The sequence below is a fragment of the Gouania willdenowi genome, chromosome 6, assembly GCF_900634775.1.
Source record: "Gouania willdenowi chromosome 6, fGouWil2.1, whole genome shotgun sequence".
Classification (NCBI taxonomy): domain Eukaryota; kingdom Metazoa; phylum Chordata; class Actinopteri; order Blenniiformes; family Gobiesocidae; genus Gouania; species Gouania willdenowi.
Window position 1 is genome coordinate 45638850 of NC_041049.1, and position 23303 is coordinate 45662152.

The following is a 23303-nucleotide window of genomic DNA, read 5'->3' on the forward strand; positions in this document are numbered from 1 at the left end:
AAGATAAAAATCCTAAAATCTATAAGAACAACATAAAAGATAAAAATCCTAAAATCTATAAGAACAACATAAAAGATAAAAATCCTAAAAACTATAAGAACAACATAAAAGATAAAAATCCTAAAATCTATAAGAACAACATAAAAGATAAAAATCCTAAAAACTATAAGAACAACATAAACAAACATGTTACGATTAGATAAATGATTACATCTGATAGTGTCAATCTTTGCTCTGAAGTGGTCTGCAAACTGCTCACAAAGAAACTCAGAGGGGGTGATCTGTGAACTGTTAAAATCAGGGTTAAATAAATGATCAATGGTGGAAAATTGCTTGGTTATTATGTTCGTGAAGTATGAATTTCTTGTATTTCTAATGGCTTTGTGATGTGATTTTAACTGCTCACAGAGGATGTGTTGGTTAATTATTGTTCTGTTCTGCCACCCTGCATCTCCTTTATAGCCTGTTAAGTTCCTCGTTTCTCCATGGGGGATTTACTTTTGTTATGAATCTTTTTTGTAACAAGTGGGGCCACATGATCCAGTCAGGACTGAAGTTTACTATTAAAAATCATCCACAATAAAATCACAAGGGGCAGGTAAAACAGGCAGTGGATATTTGTTTATAACCTCCTTAAAGTTTGCAGCCACTTCAGGTGTGATGTATCGCCTCCTCACTGTTCTCGCATAGGTCTCCCGCTGGATAACACCAGTAAAATAAAAAACACACAGTAGTGGTCAGAGACAGCCAAGTTAACAACAGAGGACACACACGTGGGTAATGACCAGGTCTAGAGAGTGTCCCCTGTTGTGAGTCGACTGCATGACGCACTGAGTAAAATCCATAAAACTAAGAAGATGCAGTCCGTGTAAACACTGCAGCGCTGGTTTCTCATTCTCAGCTGTGGTGACGAACATCTGGAATTGTCTGATTCTCCTCTGAGGCAAAACTCTGCAATCAAACACAAGACAATTCACAGACATTAGTATAAAGTAACCTATATTTTTACATTAAGCGTGTGTTCAGATTCTTTCTGTGTCAATGAGGGGCTTTACTTACATTGATTGTTTTGGTTAATAGAAGTCTTTCTGTCGTCTGCTGATGGGTCCTCCTCAGGCTGCTTGGTGGACTCTTCAGTGGGCTGCTGTGGATGCTGGTGCTCCTGTTTGACATTTTACAGGCATTATTAATAAAGTACAGTTTATTTTTACAATAAACGTGTGTTCAGTATTTTTGCTTACATTGTTTTGGTTGATTAAGAATTCTTCCTTGGTCTCTGCTGATGTCTCCTCCTGTCCTCACTTGCTGGGATTAAAAAGGTTATCTCTAATTCTTAACTCTAACCTAACTAAACCTAATATAATATACATGTTTTATAACAGTGACAGGACAAACACTCCTGCTGTGGTCCGTCATTACTGAACAAAAAATAAAATTCTTACCAACTTAAAAAAGGTCCGGTACCAGACGCTGCCTGGGACATCAGCCGGCCCGCAAGACGCAAAGGACAACTCACCTAAAACAACTATTTACAAAACAGCCCAGGTGCAAGACGCTTTGGACAAGCACAGATGGTCAGTCTTGGTTGGTGTCAATGTAACCAAAGCTGAGCTAATCCCGCCAGACGCAAGGACCAGCTGTGGAAGCCGGGTACAAACAGGGAGCTCTGCTCATAGATGGAGAAGAGCAGGGGAAGCACAGATGACTCTAAGATGAGTCACGGCTGTCGTCCTGTCTTGGCCTCTTCGTTCTCTCCTGGGAATACTTACCTTCATCCTCAGAGTCACTGGAGTCTGAAGAAGACTCCTCAGGAGTCTCCCAGCCAGGAGTCACCTTGTAGACGTAAAACACAGCCCACTCAGAAAGGTCCTCTTCAGGCTCTTCTGGTTCTTCTGATTCTTCTATGTCTTCTGGTTCTTCTGATTCTTCTATGTCTTCTGGGTCTTCTGATTCTTCTATGTCTTCTGGTTCTTCTGATTCTTCTATGTCTTCTGGGTCTTCTGATTCTTCTATGTCTTCTCGGTCTTCTGATTCTTCTGGATCTTCTGATTCTTCTATGTCTTCTCGGTCTTCTGATTCTTCTGGGTCTTCTGGTTCTTCTGAAGGTCCGTCCCAGACCGGGACAAAACCCGGAGGTTCTGCCCAGCCCGGGACCCAGCCCGGAGGTCCTGCCCAGCCACGGAAAAAACCTAAAATAAATAAGTGATTGAATGAATAAAGAAATAGGGTTAGTATACAGTGATTTCAAAACATGTTCATTTCATCACATTATGAATATCAAGTCTTTAAAGTTCTTGAACTGAAATATATTTGGACATTCCTTTAGTTATTTATTCAAACTCTTCTACAGTCTCACTCCACATACAGAAACACTAAAGCTTTTTCTTGTTTTACCTTTCATGATCGTTGCGAAAAATCCTATCCCTTAGACTAAATAATTTTATTTTAAATATTACCTAATTGTGGCTCTCCGTTGGGGATTCTTGGCACCCCTCGGAGTCCACTTACCTGCCTTGGTCTTGCGTGTCCTACAGTTCACAATAGCGGTTCCTACATGCACACCGGTTGCTGATACACTGCCTACTGCACTCCTCCCCAACTCCCTCTCCCTTGTTTTCTCCCCCTCACCAGGGTTTAACACTGCATTCTCTTTTTATGTCTTTCCCTCTAATAAAGTTTAGCTTACTCTTCCTTAGGGAGGCTGGTTATGGTCACAATTAAACAATATAATAAAAACCATTTTCACTGCATGAATAATCAATTTGTGCACTGATCGCTGTATCTCACTCAAGATGTTCAGCACTGCTTTATTTTTATAGAATTCTTTATTAATGAATGTGAAATAGACAATACAGTCAATACTTGTCCACAAGAGGCTTATGAATAATAATAATAATTATTGAATGTTTCCTCTAACCTCCACACAGTCATTTACACATGGAAGGACTATTGAACAGTTGAGAATGCGCAGTAAGTTGTGAGCCAAAACATGTGAAGTGTTATTAAATCATCCAATGCTGTTTGAAACTTTGGATTTACATGCATAATGTGTAAATAAAAGAATAATGAAATAAGGGCAAAACAATCCATTTAAACTTAAAAAAGGAGAAATCCCTCTACAATAAGGAACTAATCAATGTGTAAAATAAAGCATGCAAACAGATTAAACATCACCAGCATTATTAGAATTAATCAAAGAAATATTCAACCACAAACAGCGCAAACTACATTTCAAACTACATTTCACCCAGTCTAACATCATTGGCTGCTAAATCAAACAAAAACAAACAAGTACTTCAGGTGCTCATGGGAAATGTAGTGAAGTCAACGTATTAACGTTCTTATATGTATAAAATAGGGAACAAAGTACAATTTTCTAATCAAATCTATCTCAGAACAGGACTTAAGTATTTTTACTTTTTCACTAAATACACCTCTGCAGCACAAACGCTCACTTCTGGGTAAAATTATTACTAAAGCAAAAGTAAAGCACGACAAATGACATCTATCAGCAATTCTTCATTTTCTTTGAGTTAAAACCATTTCCTGGAAGCAGTGATACATCTTTATTTTTCATTCTTTGACCTTTCTTGAAGCTAAACCTATGTAAACCAAACGATTGTAAATGATGCCATGTTTAGGCTCCATCACGTTTAGTAGTAATAACTAAAGTAGGCCTATCAGATGACTTACCCTCTGCCATGCGGGGGGCCATGGTCTTCTCCTGGTCTGAAGTCCTTCTCTGACTGGTCTTGGTCCTGTAGAGGGTCAGTGGTGACTTTTCTCTGGTTCTGGTAAACTTTCTCACTACTTTCTCAGCTCAAAGCTCACAGCACGTCTCTCTCCGTCTCCCGCTGCTCGCAGAGTAACTGAAAGTCAGTTAGGTGACTTTAAATAATGCATCCTCCTCGTTTCCATGGCTACGATGGCCACATAACGCTCACACGTACAAAATGTATCAAGATAATCGGTATATTTTAGTTTTTACGTCTACGCATTGATTTGGGCTCTCTCAACGTTTTTTATGATTGATAAAATGAAATATTTACGTAGGGTGACCTTACGTCCGTTTTCACCCGCACGTGTCTATTTTCAAGTTATATTATATTAGCATCCGCAGGTTTCCTACGGACTTTGAACGTATCACTGTGATGACTGTAACTCCGCCCATAAATGCTTGGTCAGTGACCGTCCTTGGTCTCATCTTTTATCCACACAGATATATTTTTTTTTAATTTATTAATTTATTTTATTTTTTGATCTGTTAAAAATTATTTTCAATGTTTATTTAAAAATAAAATAAAAAATAAAAACAAAATTTTGGAGACGTGGTAAATAATGTTTGGAAAATATCAGAATTGTATCTAAAATGTATATATATATATATAATTACATCATTTTGACTTTTGCTTTAGGAGTCAATGCAAAAGTGGCGTTTTTAAACATTAGTTTTCCCACTAATTTAATAATAAATAATAATTACATCATCATCATATATATATATAAAACCTCTTGGAAATAAACTACAAGAAACCAGCTTTATGTTGCAACTTGCCCTAACCTAAAAGGCAACATTAAATAAATGGAGACCAATGTCTCCTAAGTTGTGATTTAAATTAAATTAATAAATAAATAAATAAACCACCAACAACATTTGAATATTGTATTTAATGTTTAAAACAGGTCTACCAAAACATGTATTTAGTATCTTTAGCCTCATGTACGTAAGGCAAGGCAAGGCAAGTTTATTTGTATAGCGCATTTCATACACAAGGCAACTCAATGTGCTTTACATGATAAAACATTCAATTGTTTAAAATCAATAAGAACATTTAAAATCATCAGTAAAATCAATTAAAATCATCAACAAACACATTACATCAACAACATGACCAAAAATCTCTCTCTCAATCATACGCAGGCCAATGGGGCTGATTTTAAAGAAATCTGCAAAGTGTAAACCAAAGTAAAAAAAAAACAAAAAAAAAAAAAAACAAAAAAAAAACAGCCAATTAACACAGGTGGTATAAATCAGGCAGCTTTAGCTCAGGAAGAACAGGTATTCTCCAAGGTTAGTGTTGTTCTCTACTGCTGAGTAACCAAGTAAGGAGGCGTCTTCATCTGTTCAGGTCATCATGGAGGACCGGGTCACCACAATCTTCTGCTTTTTAATGCCTTTGTTGTGCCTGATGGTGGCTGCAGACCAGTACGGTAAGAACCAGTGAAACATTATTTGTAGGAACTGTGAAAGCTAATGTCAGTGTTGGCAGGGTTTGTGATGTTAATTTGCTTTAAAGGCCAACAGGTGAATCTGGCCTTAAAATGTGATTTATTTATTTTTTAAAGCGGCTAATTAATATTATCAGTGTATTTAATTAGGTTCTAGTACCTGGTTAGTGTGACTACATCTGTCACTAGCTGGTTCATTAACATCAGTGAGTGGGGACGTGACAATCCAGGTGATATGATTGGTTCTTATTTAAAAGTAGACAATAGGCAAGACAAGAATCTTTGTCTATAAATATGACCCACTTTTTTTTTTTTTTAAAGAAATCAACCAACCAAATTTAGTTTTTTGTAATGGCTGTTAAACTCACAATTAAAACTATATATTTTCTTGTGCAACATGCTTATCACAGCATTCCTGTCAAATACTTATTATTGACCACCCAGCTGTCCCTGATCCACCCAATACAGGTTCGCTGTCCACTTTTGGGCCCTGACCCACCAATTAAGAATTTGTGCTTTACATGTTTTAAATGGTACATCAGAAAATGTTCAACCGTTTAAATATGAGGAAGAATTCTTAAAATTAACAAAGCTTTAAATCAACAATATTATTAAATCTCCCTCTCAATAAAGTGCCTTTAACTTGAATACACACTGTAGGTTTCACAATATTAAATTCTTATGTAGCAATTGTAAAAATGAACTGAAATTAAAATGATTATTGGTGGAATATTTTGTCAAATGAACATCCCCCCATAATGAGTCCTTAGGATATATTTAACTGTAAGGTAAAGTAACAATTGTGATTTGTTTCACAGCACCTGAAGTCCACACAACTCTCGGGGCACTAAGGGGTCTAACGCTGACTGTAAAAGGAATAAAATCTGGGGTTCATGCCTACCTGGGCGTTCCATTTGCCAAACCACCCGTGGGACCTTCACTGAGACTGAGAGCTCCTCAACCAGTCGAGGGATGGACAGGAGTGAGAGACGCCACCAAGCAGCCACTAATGTAAGACTTTTACTATTGTTTACACTCCACATTTACAGGGAATTATGTTCATGACTCACAGGTTAATGTATTTTTATTTTTTTTTTGTTTTAGGTGCATTCAAGGAGAAAGTGTTGTTTCAGACTACATTGTCAAAATCAACAGGATCGTGGCTGATTTACCTGAGATTTCTGAGGACTGTCTTTACCTGAACATCTTCACTCCTGCAAACCGAGCTCAGGATGCTAAACTCCCAGTTAGAACCTTTTTCTCAATTTACTGCACAGTACACAATAAGCTTATATTTAGACATTTTAGATCTATTAGGGTTTTTTCCTTTACCTTCTTCCTGGTTATTTTGCTTGATCAGCTTTGAGGACAGATGACAAGAGTAGTAACATTTAAATGTCATAGTCAGGAAGTTTTATCAAACGGCTCACATGCAGTTCAGAAGCTGGAGTCTGTATCTTTTTATAAATAAAAAAAGCAATTACAGTTATCTAAACTCTGTATGTAGCTAAATATGAATTAACGCAATACCACAGGGCATGCTCTGTTCACTGAGTGAAAACTGTGCACAATGTGTGTTTGAACAAAACAACAGTGTCGGGGCCTACAAAAGAATTTGAAATACAAAGCTAAAATATCTCAATTATGACAAAGTGATTCTCAACTGGTGGGTCGCAGACCCGTATTGGGTGGATCTAGTCAAAAATAAACACTTAATGTCTGTCTCATGTTGGAGTTTTATTTTACTTTGAAAGAAACTTATCTTTTGCCAGGCATGCTGTGAAATGCATGTTGCACAGGAAAGGAGAGATTTATGTTTTGAAAAAAAGGTTGTTTTCACAACAACTAATTTTGAAAATCTAAATTTGGTTGAATTAAATAAAAGAAAGTGGGTTGCGATTTAATGACCGTGGGAAAATGTGGGTCCCGGGGTGAGATCAGTTTAGAACTGATCAAAAATATTTAATTGTTGCTAAATATAACTTTGTCACTTCTAAAAAAATATTAATATGGATTATTACAAAATGCAATTTTACTCTATGCTAAAGTGTAATGACTACTTTTTTTTTTTTTTTTTTTTTTTTTGTGTGTAGGTTATGGTCTGGATTTACGGAGGAGGTCTTACTACAGGGTCAGCCTCACTGTATGACGGTTCTGCTCTCGCTGCCTACGAGGATGTGGTTGTGGTCCTGATCCAGTTTCGTGTTGGGCTTCTGGGATTTCTCAGGTAAAACATAAAATTTCATTATGTATGTCATGTTTTGCCTGAAATGTTTACATTTCAGCACTGGAGATGAGAACATGTCAGGAAACTTTGGTATGCTGGACCAGATTCAGGCTCTGAAGTGGATAAAGGAGCACATTCACAACTTTGGAGGAAATCCAGATGTGGTCACAGTAATTGGCCAGTCTGCAGGAGCAGTGTGCGTCTCTCTTTTGGTAAAACTTTCTTGCGCTCAACAGTTTAGAGACTTTAGCTTCTTGTGGGTGGATTTGTTAATGAAACACAAGAAGCTGATAAATGACCTAAACCTGGTTTAGTTTATTGGTAGGTAAAAACAATTTCTATAGCATTTTGTCTTAATCCTTTTGGTGAATGGACAGCTTCACTCTCCACTGTCCCATGGACTCTTCCATCGAGCTATTGCTGAGAGTGGCACTGCTGCAATGGACTTGTTGCTCACAAGGAATCCTCTTCCATTGACGAGAGTAAGTCTGAGTCTAATTTAAACCCCTTTTACTTGGCCTGACTCGTATGGAAGTAAATTAAAGCCAATTTTGATGGAGAACATTTTATCCAAAGATTTGCTTATAAAGTCCAATTATAGAAGTCAATTAAGGCCAATACGTTATATAGCTAAAAAGGAATATTACTTAAATGTAACTACAATGTTTAATTTGACTCATTATCGATACACCACATTTTGTAGACAGCCACAATCTGCTCTCATATTTGGACTTCACCCCCGTCAGCTTCTATAAATTTCACTTTAATCACAACTTTGTATTTGAGTTCATTTTTTACGTTTCAACTCATCAAATTTTTTGACTTTTTCAACTTCTCAATTTGCCAACAATTTACTCCCTCAAAATTACACTCCTTCTATAGACTTTCTTGAACAACTCATTTCTTTTTTTTCCTTTTTTTTTTTTTTTTTTTTTTTTTAGATTGTCGCGAATGCGTCTGGTTGTAACATGGAGAGCACAGAGAAAATTGCAGATTGCATGAGAAACCTTGATCTGGAATCCATTATTCCTTTTGCAAAGGTACAGTATTTTGTTGAAGCATTGTGATTGGCTGATCTGCATAACAATGGAGTGTTTCATGATCTGCTTTACGTTAACACTTCTGCCTACAGGACGAAATAAGATTTCTCATCAATGTTGATGGACACGTCCTGACCAAACCTGTGATGGAGTCTTTTAAGAACAATGAGTTCCTTACTATACCATACATGACTGGTGTCAATAACCATGAAGGGGGTTGGATTATCATTGATGTAAATGGTTTGTTATCTAATTGCAGTTAAATCAGTTCATTTCAAGTAAAAGTATACTTTTTGTCTCAGTTCTTCGCTCCCAAAAACTGGACTCAAGGAATAGACCAGGAGAAGGCCTTCAACCTGCTCTCTATATTCTTTCCCAATGTGAGTAAACAACTTCAACATGCTTTTTAAACAGTAGACATGGTACTAAGTCATTTTTATGTGATTTTAAAGCCCAAAGATGCCAGCAAGCTTAAAGTATTATTTGAGGAATACTTGGGAACCGCTGTAGATCCAGTAAAGAACAGAGATGGTCTCACTCAGCTGTTTGGTGACATGCTCTTCTACGCTCCAGCCATTACTGACGCTAATGCTCACAGAGGTAATGAAACATCTAAAGTAATTTTCTCCGTTACACATTTTAAAACATTATTTGTTCTAGATGCCGGTGCTGAAGTTTTCCTGTATGAGTACAATCATGCACCTAAAGTATGGAAGGAGAACAGGCCTGACTACGTCAAGTGTGACCATGGAGATGAAGTTCTAACGGTGTTGGGATATTGCTTTGCAACTTACAATGTAAAAATATCTGGTAAGTACACAAAATGAACATTTGGGTTTCTTTTTTTTTTTTTCTCCCCCTAACACTTAACATCCATCTAGGTGGGTGCTCTCAAGAAGAGGAAGACTTGAGCAAAATCATGATGAGCTACTGGGCTAACTTCGCTCGCACTGGGTAAGAGTTACTGTAATATTTACCTTGGATGTATAATCCAAACTCTTAACTATTCACCTTTGTATTTAGGTCACCTAATGGGGCTGGCCTTGCTCATTGGCCCAAGTATGGAGCAGACGGAAACTACCTGAAAATTGATCTAAAGGAGCAGGTGGCTGCACGTGATTTGAAGAAGGATCGCTTTATCTACATGACTGAGACGCTTCCAGAGACAATCAAACAGCATCAGCTGAAATTTCCACATGTTGACCTCTGAAAACTCCTGTAAATGGTTAAAATAAATGAAAATGAAGATTTTTAAAATTATACTGGAAGTTTCTTAATTCCTTCTCTGGGAAGTTTCGAGTGGATCATCTAAATGTCTGCTGCCCAAAGCTTGATGGAGGTCACCGTCTTAAAAGGAGTGTCCACTGTTTTACAAATTTAATAAATATTTGAAATACTATTACTTTAGCCTGCTGCTACAGTCAGTGGCAACTTTTGCTTCTTTTGGCTGCTCTTAAAAAAAAAAAAAAAAAAAAAAAAAAAAAGTTGTGACCACTGAGAACGATAAGTCAAACTCTGTAGCTCCATAGTAAACAAACCTGAAGACCTTTCCTTACAGTACGAAGCTGAAATTAATGAGTATTAGCAAAGTGAGGCTAGAAGTCCTTCCAGTCTGATGGTGCAAAATTTCATTTTCAAAGGTTTAAGGGCAAACTTGTAAAAACAGTGGAGGCTCCCTTAACTCCAATGGGGAGCTTATTGTATTGATGACTAAGGACAAACTCTATGGCTTTAAAATGTAATTGCATTGGGGACCATAATAAACCATTACCTACATACATTATATAAACATTAATATATGCCATCCTCTTACTATACAACCCTGTTAAATCACAAAGGGATTAAGGAACTGCAGGACTATAACCACCACAGGACCAGAATTGGTTTCAGTAACCTTTTATGTTCACCTTAGAACTGTTAACTACTTCCTACCATGAAAAATATCCTGGGCTTATTACACTTCTGGGAAACTTGTATTTTGACTCAGAGTTTACACAAGACCAAATTACTGTTTAAGTGACTAAAAGACATGCCATTGTTTCCAATCAAAGTGATTGGAAACAAGATAAAGGACTCTCAATAACAATCTTTAGGCAAGGGAATAAAGAAAATTAGCAGTAGGAAACATAACCATGCTTTAATTTGACTGACTGGGTCTAACCTTTTTCAATTAAAAAGAAATAGTCATTTTTTCAATAAGTGATACTGATGAGAAAACTGATAATCCATGCCAGTTTAAAATAATATTTTTTAAATCTACGCAGCCCAGATTTAAGACATTAACATGTTCTACATGTGTACATTTTCTGATCCTAATTGAGACCTTTGGACATTGACTAGTTAAAACCACATGCTCCCTAACGGCAGATGTAGCAGGGATTGCAGTACCACTCCTACTATCAAACATTTTGTGATGTTTTAACATTGAGATATATTGTCCCACCTTAAGTTTTCAAAAAAGACCACAATGTTCAGGGTTTTTATTTTGTTTCTTTTATTAGTGAGAAGAGCGCTTAAGCTGAAAAAACTCCCTGAAGTCTGATCTGAGCAGTTCAATGAGTCAAACACTTTCTAAAGAAAAATGACTCAAACAGCTGGAGTTAGAAACATTACACAAATCAAATACACTTAAAATTAGATTCAATTGGTATCATGAATAAATAGACCAAACGTTTTAATGACTTTCTTTTTTTTTTTAAACAAATGTTGCTCCAAACAATAAAGCTGCAGTTGGCCAGAAGTTCCTGAAGGATTTACTCGACGGCCCAGAAAAGTGCACTTGGAGTAAGATAGCTGCTGGGCTTTACCTCCAGGACATAAAGCGACAGACATTTGTTACTTGGAGATGCTCGTTGAGCTCCATATCATGTTCAGCGAGCCTGGTCTTGAGTTAAAAATAAATAGGAAATGAGGAGAAAATAGCTTTGTAGGCGTGAGGCGAGTGAACACAGAGCCAACGACTAATGCACTCAGTTTTTTTTTTTTTTTTACAATAAGAGATGGTTCATCTCAGACATTACAGAAGCACTTTAAATCCAGCTTATCTTTAGGTTAGCTTAGTCTATTGCAATATTTATAGCTTTCCAACTGACGTAATTAGATGTTGGGTGATGTGACATTACATCTGGTGTTGGACCATGAACTCAAGAGTATATCGCCAAAAGAAATCAAGTTCAAAGGACAAACTGGTATCAGTTCGTACCGTTATGTAAGACGGCCCCATTGTTACAGAAACCCACAACTCAAGTAGTCACAGAAGTAACACAATGTGATTAGATACATTAATATTACTGAGCAGAGAAAAAAACCTAAACAAAAACCTCACAATTTTCACTCATTTGTGACAAAACACCTGAGATGCTTCAGTTGTAAAAATGTCTCACAAAAAAAAAGCTCAACTCAAAAGCTGGACATGCTGCTTTATCAATGTAAAATATGTTTAGATAGAATGTTAAGGTTTCATTTATTCAGACAACTGCTCCTCAGGAAATCCTCTTTGATCTCCTCACATGTTCTGTCAACTGCTAGTCGTCTGCTAATTGCTTTGATGTTTCTATTGATGTTTCCTTGACTTCTGCGTAATAATTCCAGCAAGATTCTTTTTGAATATGTTATGGTTTCATTTATTCAGACAACTGTTCCAGAGGAAAATCCTGTCAGGAGATCAAAATGGATTTGAAAGTGAATTTCCTGAGGAACAGTTGTCTGAATAAATTAAACCTTAACACATTATTCAAAAAGATGACAAAAATAATCTTGCTGTAAATATGTTTAGATAGTGGAATGAGCGTGATGCAGTTCAACTAAAAAAGCAGCATGCAGGTTAAAACGATGGGCACTGAAATTGGTATAATACTATCATATATTATTAAAATACATAGAATTTGTTTTCCTTCTTCAAGCACTACCAAGTACAGACATGGTTGTAGATTAATAGGCACATACAGTTTGATCCTTACGTGGTATAAGTGGTATCATTCCTTTTTTTTCCAGGAGGGAATAAATAAATAAATCATGCCGCATGATGGAGGTTAAGGTCATACTGAAGGTGTGAGGTGTTACACAGTGTCTAAGGGGCCTTTTTAGGTGCCTGCATGGGAGAACGTGCGTGATCGTATATGTTGGTATAATTAGGAAAACATCAGACGCCACAACCCCAACGTAGGTCCAACAAATACGGATACAATCTGGGAAGTTCGGGGAGTGGACAAGCATGATATTGCAGAGGATAAAAGGTTTTTTGTGCATCAATGTTGTTGTTATGCATTTGTACGGTGGGAGGAAGAGAATTAAAGCTTAAAGCATCAGGATGTCCAGGACTGCATGTTCCGCAGCATGGCCTCGAATCGCTCCATGTTGGGTGCGTGAGCGTGGACGAGCTGGTCTGTCAGACGACTGTACAGACTGAACGACTTCAACTCCAGCCAAATGAAGCCGAAACGGTCCTCGTCGAAGAGCACAAAGAGCCCCGGGGTGCGCTCAGGACTGGTGAAGCCGTGCCCTGCGATCAGGCCCGTCCCATAGAAACTAAAACGCAGAGAGAGAACTTAATCAGTAAATATTGTAATCAATCAACTTACAATGCTTTATTAAAGGTAGGGTAGGCGATTTTCAAAAGCTAGCATGATTTTGAATGTAGCCTCCCCGACTGCCTTTACACCCCTCACCCCTCCCCTCTGTGCTCCGTCTCACTCACATGTACGCACACAGCTGCTGCAGAAGAGGAGCTCAGCTCATCGCTTGTATTGTGTAGAAAACTTTGTTGTCTCATGTCTCATTCAGCAGAAAGTGAACATGAAACTTTACCATTATATATGTTAAAAAACGGGACCAAAAACTCTGTTTTAACTCTGTAAGCAGTGACACGCTTTCAGTGTGAGCTCGTGCATGCGAGGGGTCGAGAACGAGCAGGGAGACAGGGAGACGTGATTGGTTAAAATTGGTCAAAGTTATTACAGATTTACAGATAAACTTAAAAAGTGTATCTAGAGAAAATCGCCTACCCTAGCTTTAAATGGTGCAAAAACAAAACAAAAAAAGACTTAAAACATCCAAAAACTATATGGTGACAGAGAAGGTTATAGTTTGAGAAGTGAACACCACTTCAAAACAGTATGTTTCCATTTTTGGAGGAAATTTATTGCATGGTTTAAGATAACCAATTTAAACTAATTATCAAAATAAAATTCACATCCAAAAACATACAGGTATATTCAATAGACCAAGGAGGAAGATAGACTGTATTAGCAAATGAATATTGAACATTGTGATTATTATTTATCAAATAGAATGTTAATCTTGAAAATAATATCTGTAGTTGTAATATATACCTCTGTTACTAATATTTGTTAATAATCCAATAGTACGGTATGTGAAATCACATTTCGTAATGAAGGCAACTAATTATTGTTATCTATTATAATATATACTGTTGTATATTGTTAATTAAAGTGTAAGAACACCCCCAGGTTTGTGCTCACCTGCCACTAGGTGGAAATTAAAAACATACCTTGGTTATGGGCATTGCTCCCAGAACTTTTAAGGCAAGGCAAATTTATTTGTATAGCGCATTTCATATAAAGCAATTGAATGTTCTTTACATGATTAGAAAGTGCAACAGAAAACATTTAACGGTTTAAAAGTCAATAGGAACATTTAAAGACATTTAAATTGTAATAGCTGGAGTTCAACCCATAGAGGGCAGTCACTGACATTTTACAACTAAAAACGCTAAATTTAAACACTTAGATTAAAATGTGAAGAGTGGGACTAGGATCAATAAACTACATTACTTCATGCCTAATCATATAGTATAGTATACTGTATATAGTATTTAGCAGAAGAAAAGTGGTTAGTAAATTGTAAATACTAATATTAAAGACATGACATAATGTAAACCAAGTCTCTGGTGGTATTTAAAGTCCGGACTTACTGCTTCCTTTATCCTGTCCTTACCATTTCCTGCAGGTGCGAGGGTACACCTCGTTTCGAGCCATTACCCCCATAGGAAGGATGAAGGGCTGCACTTCAGGAGGACTGGTGGTGGTACTGGTGGTGGGAGCAGACTGACTGCTATCTGCACAGGCACCATGCTCTGTAACATCCATTCCCTCGCTCTCGCTAGCACTACCGCTGACTCTGTCCGTCCCACGCAGCCCGGTGGCAGACGTGCCGCTGGCCTGCTGAGCCGCCTCCCGCTGCACCTCCTCGTGTATGCCCAGCACTAAGCGGGAAAGCTCCTCGATGCTGCGCTGCTGCTCCAGCTCTGGTAGAACCATCGGCCGACTCAGATTCACATCCAGTGTGAGTTGACCAGCGGGAACGTTGGGGTCACCCTGGGGATAGAAATGGGTCAATGTTACATCATGTTAATGAAATCTGTCAGGTTTTTATTGGATAAATCTATAGTGTAGACCTCATAGGTCAATAAGATAATTTGCTCAAAAAAAAGATTTCAATGGAAAAATTTTGTTTTAATTTACACTGTAAACACTATTGACATTTTCACGCAATGCATTGTGAGATATGGAGTCCCGTATACGAATGCATAGAAGTCTTTTCACTTCATTCTTCATGTTTCTTCTCCAGACAAGGATGAAACTAGCTGTGTTTCCACTATATTTTTTTGCAAAATAAAAGTGATATTTCTAAAACAGAGCATAATTATTTGAACGTGTTTCCATTGACGGTAACTACAGTGAAATCCCGCGAGACTTCGCTGTAGGAAGATGAACGCTCCAAACGTCATAACATTCCGCATTCCTTTGTTGTTTGCTCTCAAATGTGGCAGTAATTTATTGTAATAATTTATATATATATACTTAATATATATATTTATATATATATATAAATATATATATTTATATATATATAAATATATTTATATATATAATTTACGTAGTAATTTATGACGCTAAGAAATGTCTCAGTCTCCTCTTCTGTTCACATGTACCGCGTATGGATTATTTTATTGTCTTCTAGAATAAATGTTAACGACTATTAAATCAACTCACAGTGAGTTTAGTGGCTCGTGCAGAAGTCCCATGGAAACTCAGCATTATGATCTCCAAGCCGTGACTTCCATAAGTGCCTTTGAACAAGCCCGGCTGCAGCAGGTCTGAGGGCAGGGAGGGTGGAAGGTAGATCCTCCGATACGTCAAGCAGTTACTGGAAGAAGAAAGTGGAGAAAACCATTCACTACAGCCTCTTTATGCATGTGATATACTTAACGTTACACTTTACCATCACTGTAGTAGTTTCACTATGGGAAAGTCTGTCAGTAGGTACGCAATTAGAGAATTGTAATGTTGGTATTAAGTCCTGTGTGTTGGTTGTAGACAACTCCATTACAGCATGAATTAGATCACATGTGTCAAACTAAAGGCCTGGGGGCCGAGTTCAAGCCTCTGAAGGGCAGAATTATTTCTGCACAAACTTTTATCACTAAAAATGAAAAAAAAAAAAATCTTAAAATTCAGTAAAATGTCTTAGTTTTTCATTCTGTGATCTCTAATAAATGCTTGCATTTTATTTATTTAAAAATATGACTTTTAAAACTGAAAGTTTATTCATTTTTCCAATCCAGCCTATTTGGAAATGTATTTTCTTCTTACCAAATGCTTACATTTCTCTGGTACTACCACACCACACCAGACAGTAAAACACACCTGGTTATCAGGCCTTTTTGCAACACTACATGGTGAAATCCTATCATGTGTGTTTGGAAACAAAGGTTGAAAAGAATTGTTATGTTTCTTACAGTGACAGCCATCAAGATACAGTAAGTGTTTGGTCTGCTTCTCATGTTTTGAATTTTATCACCTTCATTTCTTTAAAATATAAGTATGAAACTAAATGAAACATGTCATTTTGAAAACAGTGTATGTGTTTGTGTGGAAGGATTCTTACTCATATTGGCTTGTATAAATAAACTTCATGAGGATAAGCTCTTGCATGTGCTCGTGAAAGATTTCCTCTAGTGTTCTTCCCCATTCCTCCTCCAACCATGTCCTGAACTCCTACAGTCACAAAATGAACCATTGATTTAAGTCTCAATAATGCAAAGTTACAGTACATTGGCCCTCATTTATTAACCAATCGTACGTTCAGATCTGAGCGTACGATGTGCGTTCGACCAAATTCACGCAAGCTCCGGTATTTATCAATTCTGACGTGTTTGTACGCTACAATCAGATCTCATGTCTGGTCTGTGTACGCGAACCTGAGCGTGTGGATTTGTGTTGCAGCACAGCAAAATGTGACTGAGACTGAGCATAAGCAGACACACATTCAGGACAGATCAAAATGGATTATTAATAAGTTAAATGAAAATGAAAAAGACATTTAAAAAAGGAGGTGTGGGGTTGTACGTTGCACGTGCTCACGCTCGCCAGCCTGACTAGTCTAAATGCAAAGATGTAAATGTTACTCATCCACAGCTTTTAGGCTGTGGATGAGTAACATTTCATATAAAACATAATTTGCAGTTATTGATAATTTAATTTAAATCTCAGCCTGATTCCACTCCAATACAAAAACGCTGCTCACTTCCTCCGTTATTCTCTACCACAGAGAGCTGAAAATGCGCTCCTTAAATTTCAGTTTTCACACGACCGAAAAGCCAATCTTTGTTTTTCTTCACCTCAGCTGTTAGTAGGGGCGTTGAAAAAAATCGATTCTGCGATATATCGCGATATTAAGTCGCGCGATTCTCAGATTGATTCAAAATGCATCCATATCAATTTATTTTTTTATCTAAAAAGAAAGTACTAACTTTCTGCATTTACTTATTGTTCTAGGCATATACCTCAGTTAAGTTGCACTGAAGTCAAAGTTGGTTTAAAAGCCACAGGCAGATTGTGTTATTTTTTTTTTATTTTAAGTTGTTGGCACATGGCATGTTAAAGCCAAGGTGTAAAATATGCGAATAAAATCGATTTCATGCAGAATGTTCTCATAAAGGTGTACACATTTACAGATTAGTTGTTTCTTAAGTATATATATATATATATATACATATATATATATATATATATATAAATAACCTCTTTATACTTTAATATCAGGATATATCGTATTGCATCGTATCATGAGCTATGTATCGGGATACACACCCCTAGCTGTGAGGATGCTGATTTTCATCTCGGAAAAATGTATTTCCTTGCAGATGTTTGTTTGACCTCAGTGGGTGGGGCCTCCAAACCTGGAATATTTGAGGGCGTAACATGTTAATGACGATCAAATTTAGCTGCAGCAATTTTCATTGGTACGCTGGGATTGGTCAGATACGAATGTTTCATAAGTGAAACGTTGGTACGACACAATGTGCACTCAGATTTACACCTGTTTTCACGCAAGGTTGGTAAATGAGGGCCAATGCATATAAAAACCTGTTTCCCACCTCTTGTCGACCTCCTGGCATTCGATGATGATCCGTTTGGTTACATTTTGTTGAAAATTCATCCTTCTTTCCTGTCTAAAAAAACCAACATGGGGTGACATTACTTTTATAAGAGAGTTTTTCAATCAACATTATCACTAGGTCATCTTTTTGATATGATATGAATTATGGAGTTTTTACTGTGTGGGCCATCACCTGTATGTCTCCCTTATGGGGACCTTTGTGTCCGTACATACACTCCACAGTGGCCTTTTTGCTCTCCCCCAGGTGGATACGAAACAGTGGTCGTCTTCTCATGGGATCCTCCACACGGGGGTCGTGTGGCGGTAGATACATCCATCCAATTATGAACAACCCATCTACCTGCAAGGAAGTCATCAGCAGCTGAATATTATTATTTACACAACATGAATAAAGCCTGAAATTTCCATGTACCAGTGAGTTTTATGCAAAGTATTGTGGACACATTCTTTGTTCCTTAATTTTCCTGCTTTCTTTTAATGAGCAATGCTTCTTACCACAACATTGAGCAATCCACCATAAGGGCCGATGTCAGGCTGCCAAAGGCCTAAGATATGCCTATAAGGGTGAAGCACTGCAACACAAAGTAAAACACAACAAATTCATTGTTTTATTAACACATACCCAGAGTTCAATCTGTTTAAATGACATTTGGAGTAAAACCACGGTGGCCAACTATATGACAGACTGTAAAACCTTTGTGGAGGTAGAAAAGATCGACGGAAAAGATCGGTTTCGTATGCAAAGATTGGCCGATCGCCGATCCTTAGTATATATGTATATATAATATATATAGTGAGTGATTTTTATGTTGAGTGATTTTTATGTTGTTAATCGTGCTAAAGATATTGTGTTAGTAATCTGTGTTGGGGGTTGAATACCAAACTGTGGATTAGCACAGGGTGAGAATTTAAACATTGTCCCACACACAGTCACGTGCACATGCCTTGTACTGTACATACAACGTGTGAACACGTCTCTATAGTCCATGTGCTCATGGTCATGGTCAGGCAGGACCTTCACAAAGCGGCCAGACTTTAGCCGTGGGTCGACACCTGCACAAGCACAACGTAGGCACATGTGTAGATCACATCCCATCGCAGCACAAATGAACCCTGTAATCTACTTATTATTTCAGGCTTTTGAATGTTCCTGTTAAAACAACAGCATTTATTTGACAAAACAAACGTAGAAAATCTAACACTAATACAACTTTTGACATTTTATGGCCTTTAAAAGCAACAATTAAACACATTTACAGTGCACTTCTCTTTTTATCCTATTTTATAGTTTATAGTTTGTTTGTTTCCTTATCTTAGCTTTTACCAAGATTTGAATTCAGGCCCCTTATATTTTCCCTAAATGATGACATCATTTTAAAAAAACCCTTTAAACGTGCCATTGATAATGTCTGAAATAGTAGAGCTGTGAGTGATACTAACGTTTCGTGTAAAGATCCTGGCTCGACACTCCTCCTGCTTCAATATTCCTCAGATCTTCCTTCATACCAAACTCTGCAGGAAAAAAAGAGAAAAACACAAATTAGAAAAGTGAGAGAAAGATCAGTGATACTTTTCTACTAAGGGTGTAAAAAAAATCGATTTAGCGCTATATCGCAATATTTCACAGTGCAATTATCTTATCGATCCAAAAAAAAAAAAAAAAAAAAAACAGAATTAGAATCTGTTGTTGAAGCAAAAGTTAGACTTTTTGAAAAGTGTAATTTGATAGTTTGATAAACATACCACTTGTTTTTGATATTTGTTCTTAAATAACAGCTAGTTGCCATTTACTTGTTCTCGCAAGTTAGAAAAAAAAAAAAGGAAATAATTGTATTTTATATCATTTTTGCACTTGTAAAGTTGAAATTTCCAAACAGGCTGGATGAACAGGGGGTTCACCATCAGCACCTGAGCATGTTTGTTCCATAGTGGAATGTAGGAGTGTGACGATATCTCGATATGGCGATATATCGTGATATTTTTTCGCACGATCGATTTTCGCACGATCGATCGTTTATTTTTTTTAATTTTTTAATTTTTTTTTTCAAAACCTTTTCTGTTTTTTCACTAAAATGTGCAGGTACGTCTTCACAGAATTTTGTCCCTGTTTGTTGAAGGAACCAATATATTGTTTACTGGAATATTGCACTATAATGGTGTCACTGGTAAGAAAAACCCTATTTAAGCACTATAGCAGATACTTATTCATTTACATTGGTATGTTGACACTTATTTACAGAAATGTTGCACTAAAATAGTGTCACTGTTCATAGGACACTTTTTCAATTTATTGTCTTTCAGAGATATAAAATAAAAATTGTATTTTTTCACTCTTTTTTTTCTTATGTCAGATTATCGTAGATTGATTTCTGACCAATATATCGTTAATCGCAGTATCGTCATATTATGAGATAATCGTTATCGTGAGCTTTGTATTGCGTATCATGAGGTACCCAGATGTTCCCACTCCTAGAGGAATAAATGGCGTAAACTCTCATGTCAGTTATCCTATATATTTGTCTCTGCAGGGGGGAGGCGGGGCCACTAGCATTTTTGTTTACAAAGGTTCTAACTGGATTTAAAGTGTTACCTGTTAAGGAATGTTCAACTATATACCTCTGTGCCTCAATGTTTCATATGTATTGCTTCTGCATCTGCATCTAAAATCACCAATATAAGATCTCCGATAAAATGTTCCGCTCCAGCATGTCTATCCATAGGTGACTGTGGTTCACACTCCAACAAAGTAACCTACTGTTGCTGACTATTGTTCTCTGCTTGATAAAACATTTTCTAAAATTCCACACTACAAAATAAGTAATGAAAGTATGTATGATTCCTGCTAATATCATATCGAATCAATATCGTTATTGGCCAATACGCAAGGCTGCAATATCGGTATCATTACGGAAGTGAAAAAGTTGTATCGGGACAACCCTAGTTGTTATTGTTTTCAGCCAGAAAACTGCACATTACAGTAAAACACAAGGCAATTTAAGCGGCTATTGTTTTTGTGAGTCAGTCTCAGCAGCAGCAGTCAGTCATTCAAACTCTCACTGGAGTGTTAAGCTGCTAAGTCACTGTCTTCTCCTCCTCTGCTCTTCTAACTACAGGAATAGTGCATTTAAGGTGATAATCATTTGTTTTCTCCAACCGCTGCATCGCATTGTGTCACAAACAGATCAGATCAGAGATACGAGGTGATATAACAGGTTCGTCAATGTGCCGAGCCACAAGAGCGGAGTAATAAAGTGGTTCAGCATGAATGGATCCTTCTCTGCCCCTTGACATTAAGGATAGTATTCAAGACTTTGTAAGTACAAATGAGCTACTGATTATTTACAAATGACTGGTAATGTGTCTGACTACAGGCTGGAGTAGGTTAAACACTTTCAATGTATTTGGGAGAACAAGAAAAAATGACTTTGAGAATAAAGTCTTAATTTATGAGAAAAAAATGTGTAATCTTGTGAGTATAAAAAACACAAGCACTACTCTCAATAGCGCTAGCGAGAACCCTGGATATAGGCAATATAGTCATTTTTATACTGCCAAAATAGAAAACTTGATATATCTTAAATCTCGAAATATTGTCCAGCACTAATTAAAAGCAATAACAGCAATAAAAGATTGAGCAGTCTAATTGTATTTTAGTTAATTATTATTTTCCACACTATGGTAAAGAATAGCAGCCATGTGAATGAGTTGGATGTAAACATAAAAGCTCTGGAAATGGATTAATGTCAGCAGAATATTTGTCATTTTAGAAAGATTTCTTTAAAGCTTTTAGTCAGCATGTCAGTTATGGGGCGCTGATTATAAAGTGATTATAAAATAAACAGAAACTTTCTTGCAACATTTAGCAACAAACCACATTTAAAAAAATCTTATACGAATCATTTTACGGTAGTTATGACCAGATTTACATCAATAATTTGTGCTATTTTTTTGTCGTAAAAATATAATGTCAATGTTAAATTTAAATCTAAGTGTTAAACATTGAATCGAAATCTAAATGTTAAATATTGAATCTAAATGTTAACATTTAGATTTAGATATAACATTTACATTTAGATTTAACATTTACATTTAACATTTATATTTAAATGTAATTTTTAAATTTAACATTTAAGATTTACATTTAACATTTTGATTTAACATTTAGCATTTAGATTTAATATTTAAGATTGGGATTTAATATTTAACATTTATATTTAACATTTAGATTACATTATTTTAGAGCATTATATCTTTACGAGGAAAAACACATCACACATTTAACAAATATTGCTAACAATTTGGTCAAAAATTCACATACCTTTATTTTTAAAGTGATTTGTTGCTAAATGTTGCTGTTTATTTTAGCATGTGCAACTTTACAATCTGCGCCCCATAGTCAGTGCGTCCACTAAGGAAGGCTGAATCTGATATGCTGTATGTAATATAACGTGTCCTGGTGAGTCGTGTGATGTGTCTTGGCACTGGTTGTTTACCTTCCATGCAGCGCCTCCTCCAAATTGTTTCCGTGTTGAGGATTTGCCGGAATTTCTTGCAGACGAGAGCCACGTTGGACAGCACCGTCCCCGGCAGCAGGGAGAAGATCTCCACCAGCAGCTCCGGCGGTAACTCGGCTAATGACTGCGGGTGTGGAGGTCCCGTGTTTTCGGCCTGCCGCTGGCCCACAATCCGCTCCCCTTCCTCCTCGTCCATGTCGGAGTCGCTGCACTGGTCCTGCTGGTTGTTTCGCTGTCGTCTGCGGCACCTCCGAGACTGGCCCACCCCGCAGAGCCTGGCACAAACAGCCATCCGTAGTCACCAAAGCAGCAACATTACATCATTGCTATTGCTACACGTCCATCATCATCTGCAGCCCGGCGCGCTGCTTCCTGTATGCGCGAGCGTAGGCAGACTTATTATCCTCTGACGTCACGAGTCCGACGTAATAACAAAATTAGCTCTATAACTGTATTATATATTATTATTTATAACTACATTATCACTAATTAAAAGAAAAAACACCCAAACATGTGTTCAGTTAAATAAATTGTCATCTGCATTAAATTGCAGCACAGTTTAGGAAAATGTGGAACCTAAAACCTAATATTCTAACATTGTAGAGTAGTGGCGATATGGACCAAAACTCATATCTCGATATTTTTTCTCAAAATATCGATTGACGATATAAATCTGAATCATTTGACTTCAAATTAAGTCTTACCAGAAAGGCAATTCTGGGTTAAATTTGATGATCTAAAGGGAGATACTAAAACCCGGTAACATTTCGGAGACATAGGCTACCAGAGAAAGAGTAAATTCTGCCCTGTACTGCTGCACAGGCTGTATATTATCACCAAGTTTATCATTGTAGCGGTTGTTAGAGTTAC

At 37.0% G+C, this 23303-nt stretch overlaps 2 protein-coding genes and 1 long non-coding RNA gene across 4 annotated transcripts; 1 reads left to right on the forward strand and 2 right to left on the reverse strand.

Annotated features, from left to right (window-relative positions):
* Positions 1–227: 227 nt before the first annotated feature.
* LOC114464443 (uncharacterized) lies at positions 228–1632 on the reverse strand. Its single transcript, XR_003674203.1, has 3 exons — positions 1242–1632; positions 1060–1162; positions 228–951 (listed from the first exon to the last, which is right to left on the reverse strand). It is a non-coding gene; the product is annotated as an uncharacterized LOC114464443 (long non-coding RNA).
* A 3503-nt stretch (positions 1633–5135) lies between these two features.
* On the forward strand, positions 5136–9706 carry LOC114464246 (fatty acyl-CoA hydrolase precursor, medium chain-like). Its single transcript, XM_028448298.1, has 13 exons — positions 5136–5211; positions 6048–6240; positions 6334–6475; positions 7323–7456; positions 7515–7668; positions 7834–7938; positions 8398–8496; positions 8589–8729; positions 8799–8876; positions 8949–9096; positions 9157–9306; positions 9378–9450; positions 9520–9706. The coding sequence occupies exons 1-13, from the start codon at positions 5136–5138 to the stop codon at positions 9704–9706; spliced, it is 1680 nt and encodes a 559-aa protein (XP_028304099.1).
* Positions 9707–10988: 1282 nt separating this feature from the next.
* On the reverse strand, positions 10989–22725 carry fbxo31 (F-box protein 31). 2 transcript variants are annotated; one of them, XM_028451291.1, is made up of 10 exons: positions 22413–22725; positions 19360–19431; positions 18880–18972; positions 18415–18491; positions 18092–18259; positions 17897–17971; positions 16405–16514; positions 15510–15663; positions 14452–14831; positions 10989–13023 (listed from the first exon to the last, which is right to left on the reverse strand). In XM_028451291.1, the coding sequence occupies exons 1-10, from the start codon at positions 22723–22725 to the stop codon at positions 12801–12803; spliced, it is 1665 nt and encodes a 554-aa protein (XP_028307092.1). In that variant the 3' UTR covers positions 10989–12800. The 2 variants fall into 2 exon arrangements, with proteins under 2 accessions (XP_028307092.1, XP_028307093.1); XM_028451292.1 differs by lacking the exon at positions 18880–18972 and having other exon boundaries at positions 12801–13023.
* Between the last annotated feature and the right edge of the window lie 578 nt (positions 22726–23303).